This window comes from Cotesia typhae, unplaced genomic scaffold (genome assembly GCF_013202065.1).
Source record: "Cotesia typhae breed Kobodo isofemale line unplaced genomic scaffold, CoteBio_Ctyphae contig_22, whole genome shotgun sequence".
Lineage (NCBI taxonomy): Eukaryota > Metazoa > Arthropoda > Insecta > Hymenoptera > Braconidae > Cotesia > Cotesia typhae.
This window is the reverse complement of record NW_027423728.1, coordinates 7,156,613-7,181,312: the sequence shown is the minus strand read 5'-3', so window position 1 is coordinate 7,181,312 and position 24,700 is coordinate 7,156,613. Positions and strand designations below refer to the sequence as shown.

Here is a 24,700-nt window from a genome sequence, read left to right as displayed (position 1 = left end):
TTATTATTATTATTATTATTATTATTATTATTATTATTATTATTATTATTATTATTATTATTATTATTATGGTATTTTAATGAACTCTTGTGATTTGTGATTTGTATTTTTAATATATAGAATAGTTATTATTTTTAAAGAAAAAATATCTATTTAAATGTTGAATCATATAATGTTTATCTTGACTAACGAGTATCAAGTGCCTTTTATTTTAATAATTTTAGCACACTGTGTGATATTTTTCTAATAAAATATTTTAATAATAATAATTGGTCGATATTTTAACTAAAGAGTGATGTGAAATTAAAGTGAATAAAAAAAAAGAGTTATTTTACATTTAATAGTTTTATTTTTTTATTACTGATTATGAAAATTAAGTTAGCTGACATTTTAAAATTTTTAGAAATTTTTTATTGAAAAAATTTCAATTAAATAATAAAAAAAAAAATTGAAAAACTATAAGTGTAATTTTTTTAAAATATCTTTTTAAATTTAGTCATTAAAATTATCAACTATCTGCTAAGTTAATTTTTATAAATTTAGCTGTCACCTCACAATTTTTTTAATTTTCTTTAACAAATAAATTGTAGCAAAAAAAATTATTAAAAAAATAGACTTGCAGAAATTTTAATAAATTAAAAATGCAATTTTTTTTAAATAATTTTTATAACAAATTTTTTTGTTAAAGAAAATTAAAAAAAAAATTGTCATATTATTTATTGAGCTGTCACAAACACAAAAATGGCGGTAGTGCGCCATCTGTCGACTAAATTAGAAACTTGATCACGAACCCACGATGGTAACAGTTTCCTGTATTAGTTACGCATATTTGAATGACGCTCAACCTCTCCCACAAATCAACAATAGATACGATCCACTTGACTAGACTGTCGCGTGGCTCCGCCTATTACAGTCGGTCTCTAAAATAAATTTCGTCACAAAAAAAAAAAAAAAAACGTTCTTAATACAAGTCAAGAACAAGATTATAGTTTATTTTCTACGGTTTCTCTTAAATTACCCTATACTAGTTAAGAGACTGACATAAATGTAATAAAATAATAATACTAAAGTGTCCTAGAAGTAGTCGAAGTGAACCGACATAAATTATATCGCAATGCAGTGTTTGAGGTGAATTTGTAGACAGAAGAAGTCAAAAAATACCGGGATAAACAGCCATGGTTATAAATTACTCATGGGGCCCAAGATTAACGACACCAGCACATCCTATAGCCGGATAATGCCTACAGACAACCAGTAAGTCTTCAAAAATATTTTCAAAATAAAAATAATTTTTTATTTAATTAACGGGTGGTTATTTTTGGCGGGCTGCAATGCGCAAAAGCTAAAATTGTATTTGTCAATACTTTTCGTACCTGACATCACGTGCAGCATATACTTTATCTTTTTTTTATTTATTTATTTATTTAATTATCATTCATTTAATTAATCTCATATTTTATTCACCTTTTAGGAAGTCAATTTAATAAATGTCATAAAAAGTTCATTTAATGAAATTATTTTGCAAGTTATAGCATAAGTGCTATGGATTTGTTGGAAATGTCAACTATGACGGTGAAAAGATACTCTATAAAGTTTACGGTTACTGACCTCATGTATGACGTCATTGATTACGTACATTGTCACTTGTCGTATTTTTTATTGTTTAACAAAATTCTGCTCTTGCGATTAAGCATTTCTTAATGCTCCAGCGAATTTTGTCTCACTGACGCAATTTTTTTAAAACTATTGCTGGATAACTTTTACATAGTTTCTCTAAAATAATATGACATCAAAGCTGTCACTTGATTATTTTTTAATTTTCTTTAACAAAAAAATTATTTTTAAAAAATTGCATTTTTAATTTATTAAAATTTCTACAACTCCATTTTTTTAATAATTTTTTTTTTTTCTATAATTTATTTATTAAAAAAAATTAAAACATTTGTCAAGTCACAGCTAAATTTAGTGTCATTTTTTTGCCATAATTTATTTGTTATAAAATTAAAAAAATTATTAAATATGTTCTACATTAATTTTCATATTTTTTTCTGAAAAATTATTTTTAATAATTTTTTTTTGCTATAATTTATTTGTTAAAAAAAATTAAAACAATTGTAAAGTGACAACTAACTTTAATGTCATTAGAATAATAATCAATTTTTTCAGTACTCTCATAAAATAGTAAAAAAATTTTTGTCTACAAATGCAAGAAGACTTGAAACTTTTAGCATAATTTTAAACTTAAATTTTTCCGAGTAAATTGATTCAACTTGCTTCTTCATCTTTTTATTGGACGTTAAAGAAACTTTAAATCCCCGCGTACGATAAATTAAACAAAATTATCAATCGTTGTTTCCAATTTGATAAATCTTAGTTATTTTTTATTTTAAAAAATATCGCGGTTAAATAAATTTATATTTTAGTTATTTAATATATATTTATACAAGTATTATCCCAACAAAAACATTTATAAAATTTCAAACGACAAATTTATTTACTTTAGTTGAGAAACGAATGCTAAAAAAAATGTTGTATTAAATTGATTTTTTATTCATTGCGTCGTATAAAACCTGATATTTCTTTTCGTGTCTGTATAAATAGAATAACGATAAATTTACACGCTAAAAAAAAAATATTTTCCGCTAACATTTGAACCTCAAAATAAATACACACTTGTAGAAATAACTGTTTACCAGGAACAATAGACTATATCTATCGACTAACATACTTATCTAAAATTTAAATTTTCCATAAAAAGTACTCATGGGAGATGAAGAGATAAGCGCCACTTATTATTTGTAGCTAATTTTAACGTCAACTCAAACATGACAGGTATCTCTGTATATGAGTTATCTTTTATCTTGACAGTTCTATACAGTAATCTTGACCTCATTTGCTCATAAAATTTGCCGGGGTAGCCCTTGGCCATCTACCCTCGGCAAACATAAAATATTTTCTCTATTCATTTCAATGGCTGACTATTTTTACACAATAATAATAGAAAATACATTTTTAGAATTTTATTTAATTATTTATCAATTTTTCCATTCAATAAATTTAACTATAAGCTCCTATTTTTATTTTTTATACCAACTCTAGTTATTTTTATTCGTTTCTTTTCAACTCACCGGAAGCTTTTAATTTATTTACACTAAACAATATTACTTACATAAATTTCGGATAATATTTTTCTCGGAATATTTAAAATTTATTTAAAAAAAAAAATAAAATTTATAAGAAATGTTTTTTTTTAATAAAAATAAATATTAAAATTTAGTAATTAAAGTTTAAATACAATTGATAAAAAATATAGAGTAAAATTCTGAAAGAAGATCTAAAATTCCGACGGTAATGAGTAATGAGACTACTCGGTAAGTTACGTGTCGAAAACAGAGTATTACGCAGCTCTAGGTTCTATCGATTTTCTGACAAAACTACTCTTTACCCCCCGAAGTTACCCTTATTCTCTTTTCCCTACCGATTGCTCGAGAATCACAGAGCAGAGAATCCGTGCATGAGGTTCCCTTTGCTCAGCAGCCTACTCAGTGATAAAAGGATGTGCAATGTGCCTATATATCAGCATTATAGTTCAGCACATAACACATAAAACGATGTGTGTAGGCATAATCGATTCATCGAACTAGAACACCTGATATTCTCACATACTCTCGACTCTCTGCTCTCGGAGCAGACCGCAAACTCTTGAGCTTTTCAAAGCTCCGTGTGGGATTGCGGTATAGTTTGTACAATGTCCCGTACTGACGTTTACCGATTAAATAAATCTTTCTACCCAATAATAGACGAATTCTATACAATATTATATAACACATAACACACAACACTGTCAGCTCCATTGTAGGCGTAAATACCGGTGAGAAGAGAATCTACTGAAAAGTTTCTCTATTTTAAATTTATACACTCAGCTTTACTCATTTAAATATAAGTCATCAACATGACCCGAGATTATTTTGCTGATAATTAAATTTATTCAATCGCAAGGATAAAAATAATTGAATGGATAAATTGTAATCGATTATAGGTTTAACTGAGCTCAAGAGCGTCCACGATTGAGATATAGTTATGTCATCCCAGTAATGTCGATTAACTACTAACTTAAATAGAGATTAATGATTTGACCTTTTATCCTTATCATTCAGTTAATTCAATCGCGTTGATAAAAATTATTATCATTTTTAATCTTTTATTTTTAAAAGAAACTCTTGTTTAAAACTCAAATTAAATAGCTTGCTTTATTTATTAATATGGTACCTTAAAATAAAAAATTTACTAATTAATTTCACTTGTTAATTTTATAGCAGTTTTAAAATTTTTAAAAACTTACTTGGATATTAAATATTTAATAGAGCACTCTCTGGTTTAATGCTTCGCATATACCTTCCAATTAGTTATTCTTCTCTAATAACCACTTTGAGTAAAAATGCAAATGCCCTCATTACTTAATACCTCTCAATTTAAAAATCACACAGATATTCGACTATTATTTCACTAGTTCCGTTAATTTATTCGCAGTAATAATTAAAGTTTTTTTGGAAGAGTTTTTTGTAATAATATATTTTATTAAGAGAAAAAAAAAATTTTTGTACATAATTAAGAAATGACCTTGTATCTTGTGAATTATTGAGATTTTTGAAGATATAACGTCATCCCGATGTTACACTCGTCAAGACCTTTCATTTGAGTACCCACATCAATTTTTCATATATTTATATATATATATATATATATATATATATATATATATATATATATATATATATATATATATATATATATATATATATATATATATATATATATATATATATATATATATATATTATATATATGTATATATCAAAAATATATCAAAAATGTATGTGGGTACTCAAATGAAAGCTCTTGATAAGTGTAACATCAGGATGAGCTTATATTTTCAAAAATGTCAATAGTTAAAAAAGTACAGTGCAATTTACCAAAATTTATTATTTAATAAAGCAAAATTTTATTTATTTATGATTCACAAGCCATGGCAGTAACATAGTCCCTGCAAGGTTGCTAGTATATTTTACCGTAATAGAATAAAACAAAATAAAATATTGGGTACCATAAAAAATAAAAAGTGTCGTAGAGTAGCATTATATCCTTGTATCGGAATTCCATAAAAGCCGGCTGATGTTTTATCGTTTGATTCTGTCCTATTTTTCAATAAAATGAAATTTATAGAACATATATTATCGATAAGACTACTAGAGTTTTGATGAATATCTTATGTATAAAGATAAAGCAAACAAAATTTATCCATACTGGGTAGCTTCCTGCTAATATAACTGTGAAGCTAACGGACTATCAACATTATTGCTCCGCGTACGCTTGTACATGTACACACATCTACAAGTGCTTCTGGTGTAAGTACAGCTCATAAAGCTACCCAGATCACGTACATATCTGTCTAATATATTTATTATAAAGTTTACTTTTTAATAAATTGTACCAATAGTAAATTGATCCATCGTTACTTTTAATCGTTTTTCTTTGCAAGTAAATTTCATTTGATAACGATAAAATAATTATTTTTGAATGATCTAGATACAGTAGGAATGAACGAAGCTATAAAAATCGGTTATGCAATGATTTAATGCTGACGACTCTTATAACGCATGACGAGTGCAATTTATTAGGTAATGCCGTGTCATCGTCATCTTCATTTTGCATCTAAATTCTTATCTCAGTCTCTTTCATTATCACGTCGGATTTATTGTATATTCGAGCATCTAAAATTTTAGTGATTAGATCCGAAGATGTTTTTTCTGGGTCAAAATTTCCTGAACAATAATCAGGGAATAAAAATCGCTTGTGTGATTAATCGACTTATTTACTATTTTCTCATGATAAAGTGGATCAACTTTGAGGTCTGGTGGCTGGTTGGTGATGGTCCTTACACCATGAATCGCTTGCAATAAGTCATTAACTGATAAATCGATATCTGGAACAGAATCATTTAATAATTATTTTTCTAAATTATAATAATAAAGTGAATTTGTAATATTTACTGTTTTTACAGGAATTATTTTAATTATTGCCATTTTACATAAAAAAAAAAAAATTAATAAATATAATTTTAGACATGTATAATTAGAATTATAAATCTAAAATAAAATATTACTGTTGAAAAAAAAAAAAAAAAAAAAAAATATATATATATATAGAGATTGAACATTTATTTAATTAAAAAAGTTATCAAATACATAAATAAATAAATATAAGTAATAAAAAAAGTAATGCTCCTTTTATATGCCTTAACTTTCGTAAAAATTAAAGCAATTACACTTTAACTGACAAATTTTATGAAAGTACTTATATTAAATCCTTCAAAAGGTTTAAAAAAACTTAATAATGATTAAAGTTCCGTTTTCGAATAATTTGTTTTGTTTTTAATAAATCTTTTTATCCCGGTGGTGTTACTGTCATTCAATTACGGTGAATCCTTTGTCGACGGCGTATAAACTAAACTAGTTTAAAAGTAATTATCATCATCATTATGTTTATGTTATAAAGAAATTAAAAAGTTTAGTTTATTGTGATGAGCACGCGATCGTAGTTATTTTTTTTTGGGTAGTAAATAAATTTTTAATGAACTAGTTTTAAATAAGATTGATAAATTCGTGATTTAGGAGTTATCTGGAGACAACCCGTGCCTCGCGTGACCAACTATTTTGAGTTTCGGTACATAATCTTGTTTTGCCTTGCCCTCGACTTTTTCGCAGAATCGATGACTCAAGGTCGCTGCAGATGTATGTGTCTGCTAAACTAAAACAAAAAAATCTTTTCTTGGCTTACATTATCTATATTATTAAGAGAATAAGTAAAACTTTGTGGCCAGTGTATTTATGTGATAAAATGGATTTTTATGCATTTGAAAATGTTCTATCTCTAGATATATAATTAAGAAATTACTTTGTATCTTGTGAACTATTAACATTTTTAAAGATGTAAGCTCATCCCGAAGTTATACGCATCAAGAGCTTTCATTTGAGTACCCACATCAATTTTTCATGTATTTATATATATTATATATATGTATATATGAAAAATATATCAAAATGCATGTGGGTACTCAAATGAAAGCTCTTGATGAGTGTAACATCAGAATGAGCTTATATCTTTAAAAACTTCAATATTTAAAAAAAGTACAGTGCAATTTAAAAAAATTCATTACTTAATAAAGCAAAATTTTATTTATTTATAATTTACATAGTGACTGCTACGTTGCTAGTATTAATTATCATTTTATTTTTACATTTTTGTAAATGTTGAGCTCTAACTCACCAATTTTTAATGTTCAAGTAACTAAGTGAGGTCACAGGGTAATAAAGGTTCGTGATAAAATTAATTCTGGTATAAATTATTTTTCTCAGCACCAAGAATTCATTTCAAATTCAATTTCATATTATTTTTTTTTTCTTTCATTACAACTATTCTCGCATTGAATATATTTAAATACGGCCACTGAGTCTGTAAATTGATTTACCATGTGAATGCTTGGCATTTTTAAATCCTTTCATATTGAAAAAAAATTTTTTTTTTAATTATAAATTAGTTACGAAACATTTAATTACCATATAAACCAATTAGAATTTGATTTAAAATATAAAATTTAATTAAAACTGCAAAGACTGTTTGTACAAAAAACTTCTTTGAATTATTTCAATGCTTGAAAAATAAATTGTCTTGTAAAAATTCCCTGGAGTAACAAAGCGAACATTTTAATTAAATACACAGATAAGAATATTTAAAATAATTAACACGAGCCAACAATGCCTTGTGAGTAGAAGAATCACAGAATATAAATCTAGACTATCCTTGTCGCAAGATACAGAGGTTTGAATAATTCTTACAATTCAAGTGAGTGTCTTCGGTTGCACCGGACAATTATCTTAATGCACTCGAGTTTAAAGAGACGCAATTCGTGCTTCTGAATTCTTAATGCGTACCGGCGAATTAAATATGCCCTTGTATTGTCATTCTATAAACTGAAAATTTAAATGAAAAATTATTATTTACCATCAATTACAATAAACAGTCGATCTTTATATTTTTTTTTATTAAATCGCTATGATTTATATTTATAATTAATAATATATTTCTTCACGTGTTATTAATTTTATATTTATATTTACATGTTAAATTTCAAAGTTTTTGAATGAGTTTCTTTAAGATTTATTTATATATTCTAAGAAATGGATGAGAATTTCTTGTTGAGCATCGTTCGTCAACCTGATTTCATTTTTTCTGCGAACTTAACTCTTGTTTACTATTAATAGCCTGTGACATCGTGAAAATTCAAAATTCGTAGTCTACTAAATTATTATAAAATCCCCGAAATTAATATTTTAAACTTACCATGTTCTTGGAAAATTATTTTCATATTTTATTCATCAGTTTTCCCTGGTAAAAATTTTTTTATGATACTAAAATTGAAAAATATCTGACAATTTTTATAAAACTTTGTTAATTATTGACTAGTGGGGTCTTTCATTTTTTTTTGAAAATTTTTACATATTTTTTTTTTTTTTTTTTTTTGCAAAATACATAAAAAAATGAAAAATTAAAAAAAAATTGTGATATTCAACATTTTTTTTTTTTTTAAATTGTTTGTTTTTTTATGTACATTAAAAAAAAAAATGCATTCAGTTTTTTACCTACATATGGCCAAAAATATGACACTGAAGTTAGGAGACGTCTAAAAATTTTTGATTTTTTTTATTAATTTATTTTAATTGAAATTTTTTTCAATAAAAAATTTATAAAAATTTTTAAATGTCGGCTAACTTGATTTTCATCCAAAAATAAGTTTGACTCCACTTGTAAATAATTCTCAAAAATTGTAAAAAAATTCATTTTAAAAATTTCTTCTTTAGAAGCTCTTAAAAATTATAAATGTAATTTTTTAAAACTAATTTTCGTGACTTGATTTATTTTTCATAAAAAATTGCCGATTCCAATTTCATTTTTTTTTTTTTTTCTGATAAATCCAATTATTTTACCGCGAATCATGAATAAATTTCAATTGTCATCTCTCTAATTAGAAGTTATCTGTAAAAAAGAAAAAAACATCACTAGTCAAAATAGAATTATTGAACTGAATAGTAAAAAAAAAAAAAAATCCGTGAATTGTAAAACTAACCAGTATTTTTGTCACATTAAAAATAAACCTTGAACTATGGAATTTTTCTTAAATAAAGTCCAAAACAGATATATCAAAAACATGAAAAAAGTGTGATGTTTTATAACTATATATAGTATCTTAGCACGAGTAGGGGGTGAAAATGCAGCGCGTGAGGTCGCTGTGGGAGGGACGAGAGCTTGTCGGTGGGGATGGCGTCAGAGTGGTCGACATCCTGCGGTTGGTCCTCTTGATTGCAGTCAGTCGACAAGTAGACGTTGTATAAGTGAGCGGTTTGTTTACAAATTATTAAATCCAAGTTCAATGTTATTTATTTGGAGTTAAAAATTAATTATTGGTTGATTGACAGCTCCTAGAATTAAAAAAAAAATTTTTTTAAAAATGGAGTATCAAGTGTTGTCATAAAGTCAGCGTACGCTGCTGTCATCATTGAGCTCAAAGAAGATGATATAATAATAAAGACAAAAAAAATTTGTTGCTGGGTTATCGAACTTTTATTATCTGAAGACTAAAACAATAATCGTAGATACGGGTCTCGATTAATGACACGAAGAGTCCAGTATCTGCGAGCAGAGTGTGAACACGCGACCTAGATCAGTACGTTGAACTGATCTGTATAAACTAGCTGTGAATAATAAATAACTATAAAATGTTATTATAGTTTATATTAAATATTAAATATTAAATAAATAATATTAATTACTTTTTATTATATAAAATTAAAAAATTTATTGAGAAATTGTTTAGTGAAAGTTTGTGATTCAACATAACTTTGTTATTAATCTCTGAAAGGCCACTGATAACGCTAATGAGTGATTGAAGTGATAACAAATAGTATTGATAATTAGTTTGAAGTTTATTATTGTTTTAAAAAATTTATTTGAGGACGGTGACGGGAAATTACAAAGAGGGGAAACTAAAAGACAAGTTGGAGGTCAAAAAAATTTCGTCTATTATGCGTAAAGTGAAGGAAGCTATGAAAAGCAAAGCTGTTAGCTGACTAGCAGAGTTATTCCGCGTTCCAGCGGGAGTTGATCAAATAAATCGTCATCGAAATTGCAATAAAGATAATCCAGAACAGAAACAGGCGCCCAGGTGTTCAGTAATGACTTTCAGCACGGCGTTTCATGCCGACAAATCTCCTCTTGACAGTCATTCAGTCATGCATCGGTATTGTTTATCTTTTTAATTGTTTAATTATTATTATTTTTTTTTTTTAACTTCCTCAGGATGAATGTTTATGTCACTTCTAGTTTTATCTTCGCAGAACTAGCCGTAAATTAGATTTAAATTTGTAATTTTTTTTTTTTTAATTCTACACAGAAAAAAAAAATCTAATTAAATCAAGTAAATTTTACTTGATTCAATAATTTTTTGTCTTGGTCCAATTTAATTTTTTTTTCTGTATACATTTAAAATATTGTTGGGTTTATTTATTTTTCTTTGTAAGCTTGAGTCAATCTGCTGAGTAATTTTTTAAGAAAATTTATTTTCTTCAGTCTACTGTAGAAGTTTGTAAAATTAAATATTAAATTTTGGTCAGCGCAATCAATGAACTTAATCAATACATTGAAGAGATAACGTTATTCGGCTGATAATATTTCCCGATTGAGTAAACTAATTTCAATCAATCAAACAGCGCTTGTATTGAAAGCGATAGATAATTCTGATTGAAATTATTATCAATCGGATATCCAGTAAATGAGAACAAGAAAGATGATTGGAATGAAAGAACTTTGTTTTTGTATAAATTCCAAATTAAATATCTAAAAACTTTAATAATTACACGTAAGATATAAATAAGAAAAAAAAAAATTATAATTTATAATATTGAAGTCTATTATACCAACGGGCATTGGCATCATTGACGTAAATGAAAATTAATTGAGACAATAAAGTTAATTCTCACGCAACATACAACATATCCGCATACGTTAACTATATAAGTACATCTACTTACTACATAATTAGATTTTTTAAAATTTTTTTTAAAATTTTTTAAAATTATTATAACGATATCGTTGATAGTAACGAACGTAAAAATTAAATAGTAAAACGTAAATTAAAAAAATTTAATATTTATGTAAAATTATAGTTGTAGTTGTTGAAGCTTAGCAGAAATTAGCATCAACTTGGACCGGCATCTCTTGAAGCTATTTATTCAAATTTTGTTAATTTGTTATGTCTTGCGTATGTTAATATTTAAAAATTAAATAACGAGCAGTAAACACATGAAAGTTATAGTTAATATATTCGAGTTTAGTCATATCCAGAAAGTCGTGATGGTACACCGTACATCTTGAGCTGGTTATCGACCTCGTCTCAACACATCTGCTCACAGAGCTCTTTTTATTTATTTTACTTAACTTTTTTCCCCATTTTTATTATTTTTTTCCTTCTCGTTTTTGCAGTACTCGTGTTTTACTTTTTAAAAACCCCCACAGAGAAATAAAAGCCTCAGTTAAAGCCATCAACAAATACCATTATCCTCCGTATTTCCTCGTTTCTATTTTCGTTAGACAATAAAACTTATTTCTCCACGGAAATCTTCATTATTTTCATTTGTATATCCAGATAACTTTTTTTTTTATTAATTTTATAATTAAAGTACCAGTTTATGGCGCACTATTCATTCTCAAATGGGACTATAAATCCCCAGTGGATAAACTTAATAATTAAATTTTATATTTCTAAACAGCGCTCTCAAAATTTACTTCCAAGATTATCATTAATTATTTTAAAAAAGTAATTTTAAAATACAAGAAAATTTTCGGGTATAATATTAATGAAAATTTACTTCTATCTTTATATTAAATTTTTTGGAGCAAGAAAAAAATTTTCTTGACTTAAATAAATGTTCTTGAATCAAGATACGTATTTTTTAAAACAAGAGAATTAATTTTATTGGTTTCAAGTGAAATTTCTTGTCAAAAAAAAATTTTTTTTTCGCTCAAGAAAACAATTAAAAAAAAAAAAATATTTTCTCACTAGTTGGACAATTATCAGACATCATTGCCCTGAATAAATAAAATATTTTTAATAATTGCAGGCATTAAATTTTTATTACAAAATAGAGGTCATAATTTTTCAAAATCTAAAAAAGTATTTTTTATTGCAAGAAAAATTCTTGGAAATAAATAATTTGAATGTTATCAATCTGTTATTTTCCGTCAACAAATAAAACTAACCTTGGGAATTAAATACTAAACAATTAGATATTTTTATCTGAATTTACGTCGACAAAAATTATTACTGCGATAATGATAGTGATCTTGAAATAATAATTTTAAAAATCTACTGTAATAGATAAATTTTATTATACAATTTATATTTTAAAAATAATAATAACAATAAAGTATGTTAAGTAAAAATAATTAAAAAAATAAAAGATAAATTACAAATATTTACTAGCTCGTTAGCTTATCATTTGGTTGCTTAATAACTGAGAACAAGTGGGCGACAATAAAAAATTAAAGACACTGTGATATTAAATTAGTCTTTTTGTAAGCCTCGCTCCGGAAACATTTACTCGCATTGTTACACTATCATTTTTTCATGTCGTATTATAATAAGTAAAATATTTTAGTTTTAATTTATATAATTTCTAATAATATGTGTCTTTGGAAAATTTTACAAAATAATTGGCTAATTGTACCGAGTAGTGATAATGAATCAAAAATTTTTCAAATGCATTTCTTTTCAGAGTAAGTCTAATTTAAAATTTGCGTAAATAAAAAAAAAAACTTAAATTTATCGCTTAATTAAACAAAAGAATTTAAAAATATATAACTAGCATATTTTCACATGCTTATGTACAAAAGGTTCGCTCTTACCTTTTACAGAATGCCTTATGATCGGAAAAAGTTCGAGTACGCAATTACAGACTCATTAGCAGTGTAAAACAAAGAAAAATCCAGGGAAAATAGCCGGAAGCAATTAATAGAATCCCCTGAAGAAAAGAATAAAATCTTTAAAATTTCCATCCATTAATTTAGATAAGGATTATAATTGCTAAACAAAACGTTATAAAGCACGAGTGCCTCAGAGGATTGCTTCTGGATAATTTTCTGTAATTTTAATTCTCATGCCGTGTAATAAACAAGATATTATTACCCTTAACAATAAAAATAAAAAAACCCGCTGTTGGTTTATTTTATTTATTTTAACAGCCTATTGTATTTCTGCTATAAATAAATTCATGTGCTGTGAATTATTAAAGTTAATTTATAAGATATATTTAACGATTATTTATTCAACGTTATCATTGGGCTATTATCTTAATGAATAAACACTGTAGAGAAGCCAAGCACTCAACAAAATTGATATTTAACTTGGTTTTGATGTTAAATAAATTTTTTTTACAGACCTAGCACGGTTTCGGGAGAGGAAGGAATGCTAACAGGAAGTTTGGGAGCCAAGTTAAAATGTTCATCACCGATATCACGACTGAGAGTGGAAAAAATCGAGGGTGGATTGATGGTTGCTGGCGTTGTTATTGCCGCAAACTGTCAGATTGCACTTCCTGCATTCGGTTTCCTCTTCATGTTCGTCGGAGCAGTTTTAACTGGTAAGCCGTCATCCCGTTTTTATATCTGTAATTTTAACATTTCAAGATTACAACACGGTACACGATATATCTCTTCTGGCACTAAAAAATTTCATTTCTTCCCTGGTATATCACTTTAAATAATTTTATTTGCCCCTTTATTTGATTGTGTTTTTTTTTTTTAATAATAATATTGACCTCATTTCTCCGTGAAATATATCTTCAACTTTATATTTAATAGTTCTGAGATTTGTAGAGCGGACTTAAATATGTATATTAGTTTGAAAACTTTAACACATCTACAAATTTTCATTATTATTCCCGATTGGAAATTTTATCCATCATTTCTACATTCAAACTTTATTCTACATATGTTCAACAAATTTTTCGATATAAATATTTAGTTGAAAAACCGGTTTATATGTTTGTGCTCCAAACATGTGAAGAAAAAAAAAAATCCATTTAGCATCCACCAAGATGGAAGGTTCACTTGAGTCAAGAAAATATTTTTCTTCCTAATTATTTTCTTGAGCGAAAAAAAAATTTTTTTTTTACACAAAAAATTTCACTTATTCCAACAAAATTAATTCTCTTGCTTTAAAAAATTCGTATCTTGATCCAAAAAATTTTTTTTCCTGTCAATTATGTTGTTAGACCAATTTAACGGACATTGTCTCATTAGTCATGTCATGAGCCTTATAAAGTAACGAGTGACCCAAGTGAACCTCTGATTTTTAATGATTAATAATGATTACTCATGTGTTACCATGATTGGTACTAATTAATCCAAAGCTTTTGTTTTTTTCTTCAAAAAAATTTTTCATTCCATTTTTTTCCTTCTGAAAAATCAAATAAAGAATAAATTTAAAAGTTGAGAACTTCAGAATGTCAATATTGAAATTTATAATAGACATACCTTTAAAACATAACATATACTTCTCCTAATTTCCTCTTCTAGTTTCTCTTTTATCTTTGGCCTATTTCCCTAGCTGACCATGTAGCTGTGACTTTTTTACTGCTCTGTACCGCAATTTCCGCTGTTAGAATTGTGAAGTAGCTCAGAAAAATCTCAGCCCAAAAAATTTCAATTCAAATTGTTCAAGTAGAATTTTCTTTTAAACTTCAAAGACTTTTACAACTTTTACAACTACAAACTATTAAATTGCGAACAATAATAAATATAAAAAAAAAAAAAAAAAAAAAAAAAAAAAACTTATTGAATCCCTTCAGAGGTGTGCGCTAACATCCTCATACAATATAATGCTACAAGAAGACCACAGTAAGTACTTGTGTAACAGCGTAAGCTCAAAAGTTTATATAAACAGGTAGTTCTTGAGTTAAAAAATGAAAGATTAAAAAGCCTGGAAGGATTTTAAGGATTTAAAACAAAGTTGTAGACTATACGAGGATTACTAATTAAAAAACTGAAGCCGTGCAGTAACAAGTTGTACAATACGCATTGATCTTTAAAGCCGTACAAAGTTACAAAACATTTTACTTTTTAGATTTTGACAATTGAAATAAAAAATTTCACTTTCATTCTTCAAAAAATTCATGTCATCCCGGACTTTTGACGTTTTAGCCTTTCTAAAGTTATTATTTATTTCTAAAAAAACAAAAAAAAAAAGCCATTCGGCCAAAGGCCAAGCTCGAAAAAAATTGATGTGTAGAAATTTAAAAAAATTAAAAATCAATATTTTATAAATAATTTTTTTGTTAAATGAAATTAAAAAATGATCAAGTGACTGCTAACTTTAATGACATATATAATTTATTATGCCAATAAAGTTAGCCAACATTTAAAAATTTTTATAAATTTTTTTATTGAAAAAATCATGACAAAAAAATTTTTAATAAATCAATTGCAATAAAAAAATGCTTTTAAAAATTTTCACTTGTCATTTTTATTAATTTTTACATGTGAAACTTTTTAATAATAATTAAACTGCTATAAAATTCTAAAAAAAATTTTTTTGAAAGTTTTTTCATGAGGACAAATGCAATAGTTAGATTTCTATGAAATCTACTAAAAAAAAAAATAATTATTGAGGTAAAAAATGGGGTATTTATTCAGCTTAGTTTATTTTAAAAACTTTCATAAAACACAGGAAGTAATTTAAAATTTTTTTGATGGGAAACCGAGTTAATTGTATGTAATTTTATAATTTTTTTTTTTTTTTTCATGATGATTGCTATCTTAATATCTCAAGGCCAAATGTGTTAAATGAAAATAAAAATAAAGACTATAGTTATGTTGAGCAAAGTTAGGTTTAGGTGTGATTGAAGCTGTCAAAGACATAACAAACACTTAAAATACTTGAACAGTAAATTTGAGAACCGCTATTGCCGTAATTTGAGGCCAGTGAACTTGATGATAGCCTATTCTACTCTTAGTCTCTTCTATATCTATCTAAGACGGTATTAAAAGAGAAATAACAAAGAACAAAGAGTAAATAAGAACCGGATAAATAAAATAAAAAGTCAAGAGTTATATGTACGGAGAATAACGATGAAGATTACTGAAGCACAGGGGTATTCTATACTATTGTATTTTGTATGGTGGCGATTATTACAAACGAGACCCGAAAGAGAAAGAAGAGAAGGGCCTACTTGTTCGCCATATATAATAAAACAGCTGGTCATTGCACCTCCATTCTAAGGTTCTTCCCCGGCTGTGTCGTCATCTATGGTGCATCCTGATCAGGCCTCTGTTGCCAACCGATTTATCAAGACCGGTTGCTCGAATTTTTTTTTATCTATTTTGTTTTTATTTATTTCTTCTTTTATTAAGAATACTAACCAACAGAGCACTCGGCAAGTTTCGCTTTCGTTCTTGGAGAAATAATAATAATAATAATAATAATAATATAGAAGCTATCCATTTTTATTTCTTTTTAAATTCAAACTATAAATTTGAATAGCTTGCTACGCGCGCGCGCTTTAATTTGAACCAATAAAAAATCAGGTCCCACTTTTTTGCGAATTTTGACTTTTGACTAACTTCACACTCTCATGCATTTTAATTTAGAGGAAAATACTAAAAAATTTTTCCTTAAATATTAAATATTAAATAATACTTAAGTTATCTGACAAATGTCAATTTTTTTTATTTTTATAACAATGAATAACAATAAAAAAAAAAAAAAAAAAGGCTGTGTTAGTTATACAATTGTCGGATGAATAATAAATAATTATTTGTCCGACAATTTTTATATTAATAAAAATAGAGTAAATTTTATATTAAAACAAAAAATAAAATAATTCATTAAAATATATTCTGTGTAAAATCAATAATTTATAAACTATTTTTTTTTAATTTCAAATGTGGAATTTTTTTCATAGTAATTTAATTGTTATAAAATTATAAAAAAATTTCTAATGTCAGTGTCATCTAAATTATTATAAAAAAAAATTTCACAGCTATAAATTGAAAAGAAATTACAAGTGGAAATTTTGTAAAAATATATTTTATAATTTCAGTTTAATAAATATTGTTAATAAAAATTTTTTTTTTTTAATTTCAGCCGCATCTTACCGGGGTCCAGGTGAAGATGAAGACAAAGATTCTTATGCAGCCAGAATAGCATTTACCGGAAACTCGAGAATCTTGGGACCGATTTGCATCGTCGTCGGAGCGTTGATGTTGGGACTCGGGGTGCTGTTGTGCATGCTGACCAGACGTGCAAGAAAAAGAGAGCGACGGGTGGGCTTCCATTGTCCTCTTCATGGGGATTTTTATCCACTGGGGCCTGTTAAAGGTGTCGGACTTCTCGGTAAGCTTATAATAATTTTTTAAGCTATTTTATTTAATATTTACAGACAAAATATAAAATCTGCAGAGAAACGTAACGAGAAACATTGAAATATAGTTTGTCAGATGTCTGTTTCTTGTGGAAAAGGAATTTACTATCACAAAAGGATCCAACGAACCAGTGTATTCGTGTAACGAGCAGAATATAATCTAACGGAAAGGTTATAATTAATGGTCGGTATGCAAGTTAAATACCGTAATGAAAACAAGAGATAATAATGAAAAGATAAGGTCGAATTAAATCACCACTGTACATCGATTCTTTTATTTGTTTTTATAAAATTTCACGTTACTAAATGTGTGACAATATCGATCATATATACACACGCAAATGTTTAATGTCTATAATCAGTAATTTATGGAAAATATTTTATTCAGAAAGTAATTTTTGTTCCATTGAAAATGAAAAAGGTAGTTTATTTATATCTTTACTTTGGTCGTATGATTGAAAGTCTCTGGTACTACCTTTGTACTTTTAATTTTTAATAAAGTATAATAAAAAGGTAGTGCCTGTATTTACGTCAGAGAACTCTTATTATTTTTATTATTTATTTTTTTTCCGTCTTTTCTGAAGAGCGACATTTCAGTAACGCTCGGTGTATCTCTTTTGAATTTTTAATTTTTATACAATTAAAAGCCCTCACTACCGTTTCAACTCATACTTATTTTTTTAATTGTAATTTCAATTACAACTCTTTGTTTATTTTACATTAATTATTATTGTTACACTATTACAGTCTGCTGTTTTTTTTTTTTTTTTTTTTTTTTTAACAATAAAATTCTTTTTTATTTCTCACAACTTTATTTTAAATTATTCAGCCAATTATAAAATAATTTTTGGCAAATAAAATAAATAATCGAAGGATTAAAATTAGATAATGTTTTACAATTCTAAGTGTTAAATAATTACCGGCTCGGTAAACTAGGCCGAGTAGAACACTTACAAGAGCACACGACAATTGTTTCCGTCTAAAAACTGTCAACCTAATTTCTGGTCACTCAGAAGTCTAAAATAAAGCCGTCTATTTCCAATTAGCTTAAATTAAAATCTCAATAAACTATCTAATGATAACTGACCAGTTGATAGTTTTTCGTTATCAATTGCCTCGACCTCGTTCGTCCTTAGTTAAAAAAAAAAAAAAAAAAAAATGTTTCGTGACCTCTGGTCTACCATGCAAATACGCATTAAATAAATAAAATCCTGGACGTAAGTCTTCCTCCGAGCAGTCCACTGAGATTTATTCGATTAGCATACGTACTTGATATATTCACTCGGAACTCGGAACTTGGAAGTCATACCGTCTATGTATGCTTGACCCCATTGTAAAGGTCACGCCAATAGACCGTAGTATTTTAGAGCGAGAATGTTATGCGCCTCGTTGTTTGAATAACGCGCTGAATTTCCGAGGGGTTTAATGCAGCTCGGGGTTAGCCAGTCATTCCAGTTGATAATTATCTGCTCAAAATATTTATTAACTTCTCCATTAAATTTATTTTTAATTTTAATAAATATTTACAAGTAGGGTCAACCATTTTAATTTTCTTTTCTTTCTATTTGATTTTATTAATATATATTTTTTTTTTTTAAACATCAAAAAATGAACAATTAAACAAAAAAATTGATTATAACAATTTTACAAAATTTTAAACTAAGATATCACGCAGTATAATCTAGATTACAATGAGTGTAATCTAGATTATAATGAGTATAATCCAGATATTACTGAGATATAATCTGGGATGATATTCAGTGTCATCTTGTTCTTTCCGTGTAGCCCATATTAAATTTTTTTTTTTTTTTTTTTATCTAATTGACGAATTTTTTTTTTTTTAATTGTTCCTTTTTTTTATGGGCTTTTAAAAAAAATTTTTAAATGTTAACTTTTCACCTAGATATGGCTAAAAATAGGGTGGACTCCACTTGTAAATAATTACCTTAATTTCTCTTGATTTTATTGGTTTTATCAGAAGAAAATAATTATGGTGGTTACCAATTAAAAAATCAACTTTTCTTACTCTCAGGAAAGCTGGAACATAAAAGTATACGAGTTGTAAAAGAGGTCGCAACTCTCACAAACCATCAAGTTATAATTTGTATTAATTAAAAGATTTGATTTATATTATTTAATTAATTAATTAATTACTTTTTAATGTTTCAGGTAAAGAAGTGGGCCGTTGGCCGAAAATCCCTTGCTTGAAAAATCGCTCAGACGCCAAAACAATGAACAGTTTCATGGGATCTCACATGGGTCCGCCTCAGTGTCCTCATTCTGTTCTCAGCAGCACGAGAAGTTCTGTCAGCAGTTCGCCATTGAGTCCGTGTCCAACGCCAATGCCCTTTCTTGTCACCTCGGGATCTGTCAGGTGAAATTTTTAAACTTAAAAATTTATTAATACTATTAATAAAAAAAGTTTTAAACTAACAAAAGTTTTAAGCACTTGGATAATTTTTCTAAGTCACTGTAAAGAAATTAAAATATGAATATTGGTGATGTATGTATAGAAAATTGTCCCTCGATTGTTCTAAAAATATCCTGGTAGCTTCATAATTATTTCACGAGGCTCTATATCAGTCACGTTAGCCACAAAACACCCTCTAGGTCTTTGTTCTATTCCCTGACCCTGTGTGACGTTGATGAACTATCAGCTAATGTTTTACTAGGTTTACAAATACACTTACCACGTCAGTTTATTCATCTTAGTAATGTTTTGCTGAATATTCATCAGATCACTATTTTTAATTAAAATAAATTTTTATTTAAAACAGAAATAAATGTTTTTTTTTTTTTTTTTTTTTAGACTATAAAATTTTGCCAAAGGTCAGAAATTTAATGCCAAGTACAAATAGACTTTCAAGACAACAATAATAGACGTTAGATTATTTGCTTGAATACTCCGCTTCCTGACGATCAAGTCGATACTTTGAATTATTCATAGATTACTTAAAGCTATTGTTAGTTTTGTGTTTGTCTTCAGTGAAACTCAAACATAAATATTGTTAAAAAAAAATTCTTTTAACTAAGGTAAAAGCCTTAATTATTGACAGAGGTTTAAATATTGACACCCTGAATTATTTTTAAATATATTTAATTATCTGTAATAAGAATAACTATCATATAAATTTTTATTAAATTTTAAAACTTTAAAAAATTAAAAAAAAAATTTTTTTTAATTTAAAAAATTAAAAAAATTAAAAACAAAATTTTTTAAATTTAAAAACTTAAAAAAAAAATTTTTTTTAATTTAAAAACTAAAAAAACTAAAAAAACTAAAAAATTATCATTTTAAAAAAATAAATTGATTAGTAAAAAAAATTACTTGAGACATTACCACAAACAAAATTCAACGATATTGATATTTGATTGCTTAAATTTCAATAATTGAGGCTTTGACCTAATTTAAATTATTTAAAACTTTTGTTAAAATATAATAAATAGCGTAGGATTAAATTTTATTTGAAAGATAAATATTATTATTTATCATGGACAATAAACAAGATATTTCAGTGTAAATTGTACAGACAACACAGCTCATCAATTCATCATCTAGACACGATCAAATACAAAATGCAAATAGGCAGACTCGTTTTTATTAGATACACTTTTATAGAACGCTTGTAAATTTTCTTATTTTATTTTTATTGTTTGTTTTTGTAAAAGCATTTTTAGGATCCACTAAATGTGTTATTTGCACTTGAAGAAAACGATTAAATTTATTAGACAATTTATTTTCAAGATTTAACAGGCTTTGTAAAAATAAACTTTTTTAAAAAACTCTGAGTACATTAAATAAATATAACATGCTCTACTTAAACTGACCGGAAACTTGTATTTTTACGGCAGTAATAAGACATGTATGATTGGATTATTCACGCGATCAGAGACAAGGTTAAAGATAATTATGTGAATATTGGATCTCTCCCCTTGCCCGTTGAATAAACTTTTGAAATATTATTATTAAATTAAGCTTAATGTACTTTACATGTGTTGTCAATGTTACTGCATTTAATTTTTATTCATCATGATGGTCAATTTATCACAAATTAATAATTCATAGAGCATAAATAATTTTTTATTTGATAAATTCCAAGTAAACATCAATAATAAAAAAATTAAAAAAATATTAATCAGTATTGTAGTGATTACAATTTGGAGTAATTTATTGTGCATACAAATATATCTCCAATACATTCACAATTATTAAATAAAATCAATTTATTTTTTATAATTTTATCAACGACAAATATTTACTGTGTACAAACAAGTAAAACGTGTGAAATGTCTATAAATTCCAGTATGTTATATTTTTTTTTTTAAATAAAGTTAAATGATACTCATATACACCTTTAAATACACAAGAGACTTTTAAAATAATTCTATGTTATTAAATTTTTTTTCAGTAAATATTAAAAAAAAAAAAATTAGGAAAACGGTCTCGAGGGTTATTAGAAAAAAAAAAATTGAAATACAATACTAGTAATATAGGAGACATAAAAACGTCAGGCTCTCAGACTATCGATTTTTGGACCAAGATGTGAGTTTGTAAGATAAATACTAAAAATAATAAAACAATGTTAATAATGTTTCAGCAGCGGGATGGTTCAGAGCGTCGGAGCAAATCTGTCGCCAGACCAGACTTTTGGATCGATCCGATCTCTCTCGGTGACCCGAGAAGTAGCAAGCTTCCCACTATCAAGAACACCGACACCACCGCCTCAACACAGGTCTCTACCCTTTGTCTATTATATATTGTCATCTTCGGCATAGCCACTTTATTTAAGTTGTTATCATACAGCTAAAATGTTTTTGCCTCGGGTAGTGTCAAGCTAGAATTTATAAATTTATAAATTTATAAATAATCTTGCCTTTTTATAATTCAATTGTTGGTATATTTACTTTGAATTAATTCGTAAAACAGCATTGACATTGGCACCTACTAAATCCAATTATTCATTTTACGTAACTTGTTAAACACTTGGCGTTAACACGTGGTATCACGTTTATGAATTTAATTTTTTTTTTTTTTTCAGGCCACCTACGTCAAATTCCGAAGATTTAATGGGAGTAAATAGTCCGCTTCGTGAATCTTCACCTCGACCAGAAATTCGAGTAGTAGCGCCGTCTCATCGAGCAACATCGGCCTTAGTAACAAATTTATCATCATCATCATCATTATCCATTGGAAATATCCAATCAAACCGTAAATCAGTAAGCATCTTACTTCCTGAGCACAATACCGCTGGATGACCCCAGCATGGCTTCGTCCATCGCTGCGACGGGGCACCGCTCTCTATGTGAGCCTGATAATCGCCAGAACTGCCTTGTGTTGCATTATCAGTTATGGTTTATAGTAATTCTGTTGAACAATCATCACAAATAAGACAACACGAGTTACTTTATGGATAAAAAAAATATTCATCAAAAACATCACTGAAGAGTTGGGTAATCTAAAAAATCACCGAGGAAATAAAAATATATTAAAGACTAGATTATTAGAATAACAAGTTCAACTCAAGAGATACTGATATAAAGGTCATAAGTTAACAACCCGGCATTTTTGTAATTCTATTACTGACGCAATAAGATAGGTCAACATTTCATTTATAAATTCGATTAATATTAAATTATTAATCCTATTTGAAGCGTTATATATTGTTTTAACGAATGGAATTTTATTTATGTTATTGTAATTGATCTTTCTGTATGGTAGAAATTTAACGGGTTGAGTTTTTTAAATTTACTAAACTATATAAAAATATATAAGTATTATTTATACTAAAATTACCGTCTCACATATCGCAAGAGTCACATGCTTCGCAAGTCGACAATAATCAATATTTTTAATTTATTTTATTATTATTATTATTATTATTATTTTTTTTTTTTTTTTTTTCCAAGTTATTATTATTCGTCTTCAGTAATAGGCTAAATTAAAACACTGCTATGAAAAATATTTTAGTAAATTTATTTTTTTCTTTCACCTTGGTCAATGATTACGGGTCAGAGAAAGCGACATAAAAATGTATTTACTAGCAAAGATAAACTTGATCTTTTAATTTAATTTTTGTAAATAAATTTATAGAATTGATAATTTTATCAAAAAATATTTTATAATTTTTTTTTTTTTTTTTTTTTCCATTTAATTATGATTAACATATAAAATATGTTTGTATATACTCACACTATTGTTTGCATAATTTTATTTAAACAAATTTCTCAGGTAACTATTAATTTAATAGTTAAAATTTTAATTATTCATTATTTTTTTATATTTTTTAGTAAGTTTGAATAATTAAAAATAATTATGAATATTAAACATTCCAGTTTGATTGTATGACAATCAGTAAAATACAAACGACTGTAACATTGACCACGGAAAAAGAATAAAATAAATTAAAGGAAACATCGATATTAATATTAATTAATAGCTTTTCAATAAATTTTTAATCTTAAATTTGATTATTATTGACTCGAATAAATGGTAATTGAAATTTCAGAATAAATTTAAGAAATTAAAATGGTAAAGACAAAAGTATTCTAATTATAGAGTACTTTAACACGAACATTAAATTTTCTTAAATGAAAATATGTTAATCTCATTTTAAATTTAAGATTTAAGTTCTGTTAAATTAATTGAGGGGGATAGTAACTGGGATAATAAATGAATTTAGAGATCGGGTTTTTTTCGTTTTATAAAGTATACATTAAAGATTATTCTCCTAAATTTTTATCAAAAAATATCATGTTGGTAAAAAGTTATAAGGATTTTTGTTATAAACATTTTTGACAATTTTTTAATTTTCTTTAAAAAAAAAATTTGCTGTAAAAAATTATTTTTAAAAAATTGCATTTTTTAATTTTATTAAATTTCTACAAGTCCATTTTTTTGCAACAATTAATTTATTAAAGACAATTAAAAAAAATTGTCAAGTGACAGTTAAAAAAAATTTTTTTTTTTTTAATTTCACAATGGCTATCCCCTTTAATTAACTCCGTATGCTCATTTTTTCTGTCTATTCTGTTATTCACATTTAAATAATAAAAATGAATAAAATAAAATAAAAATTAGATAAATAAATTACTTAGACTCGAAGAGGATCTTGCGAAGTGATAACGACCAGACAGACGAAAAATTGTAATCGATAAGAGTCTAGTCTTGT

At 26.4% G+C, this 24,700-nt stretch overlaps 1 protein-coding gene and 1 long non-coding RNA gene across 5 annotated transcripts; one reads left to right on the top strand and one right to left on the bottom strand.

Moving 5' to 3' along the window:
* The first annotated feature begins 976 nt into the window (after window positions 1-976).
* On the top strand, window positions 977-23,149 carry LOC141524130 (uncharacterized). 4 transcript variants are annotated; one of them, XM_074237800.1, is made up of 6 exons: window positions 977-1,254; window positions 13,549-13,751; window positions 17,255-17,503; window positions 19,701-19,905; window positions 22,130-22,264; window positions 22,571-23,149. In XM_074237800.1, the coding sequence occupies exons 1-6, from the start codon at window positions 1,193-1,195 to the stop codon at window positions 22,785-22,787; spliced, it is 1,071 nt and encodes a 356-aa protein (XP_074093901.1). In that variant the 5' UTR covers window positions 977-1,192; the 3' UTR covers window positions 22,788-23,149. The 4 variants fall into 4 exon arrangements, with proteins under 4 accessions (XP_074093901.1, XP_074093900.1, XP_074093899.1 ...); XM_074237799.1 differs by lacking the exon at window positions 977-1,254 and adding an exon at window positions 9,456-10,354; XM_074237798.1 differs by lacking the exon at window positions 977-1,254 and adding an exon at window positions 12,633-12,888 and having other exon boundaries at window positions 22,133-22,264.
* LOC141524131 (uncharacterized) lies at window positions 22,127-22,897 on the bottom strand. The gene is made up of 3 exons (XR_012478670.1): window positions 22,762-22,897; window positions 22,437-22,681; window positions 22,127-22,366 (listed from the first exon to the last, which is right to left on the bottom strand). It is a non-coding gene; the product is annotated as an uncharacterized LOC141524131 (long non-coding RNA).
* Window positions 23,150-24,700: the final 1,551 nt, after the last annotated feature.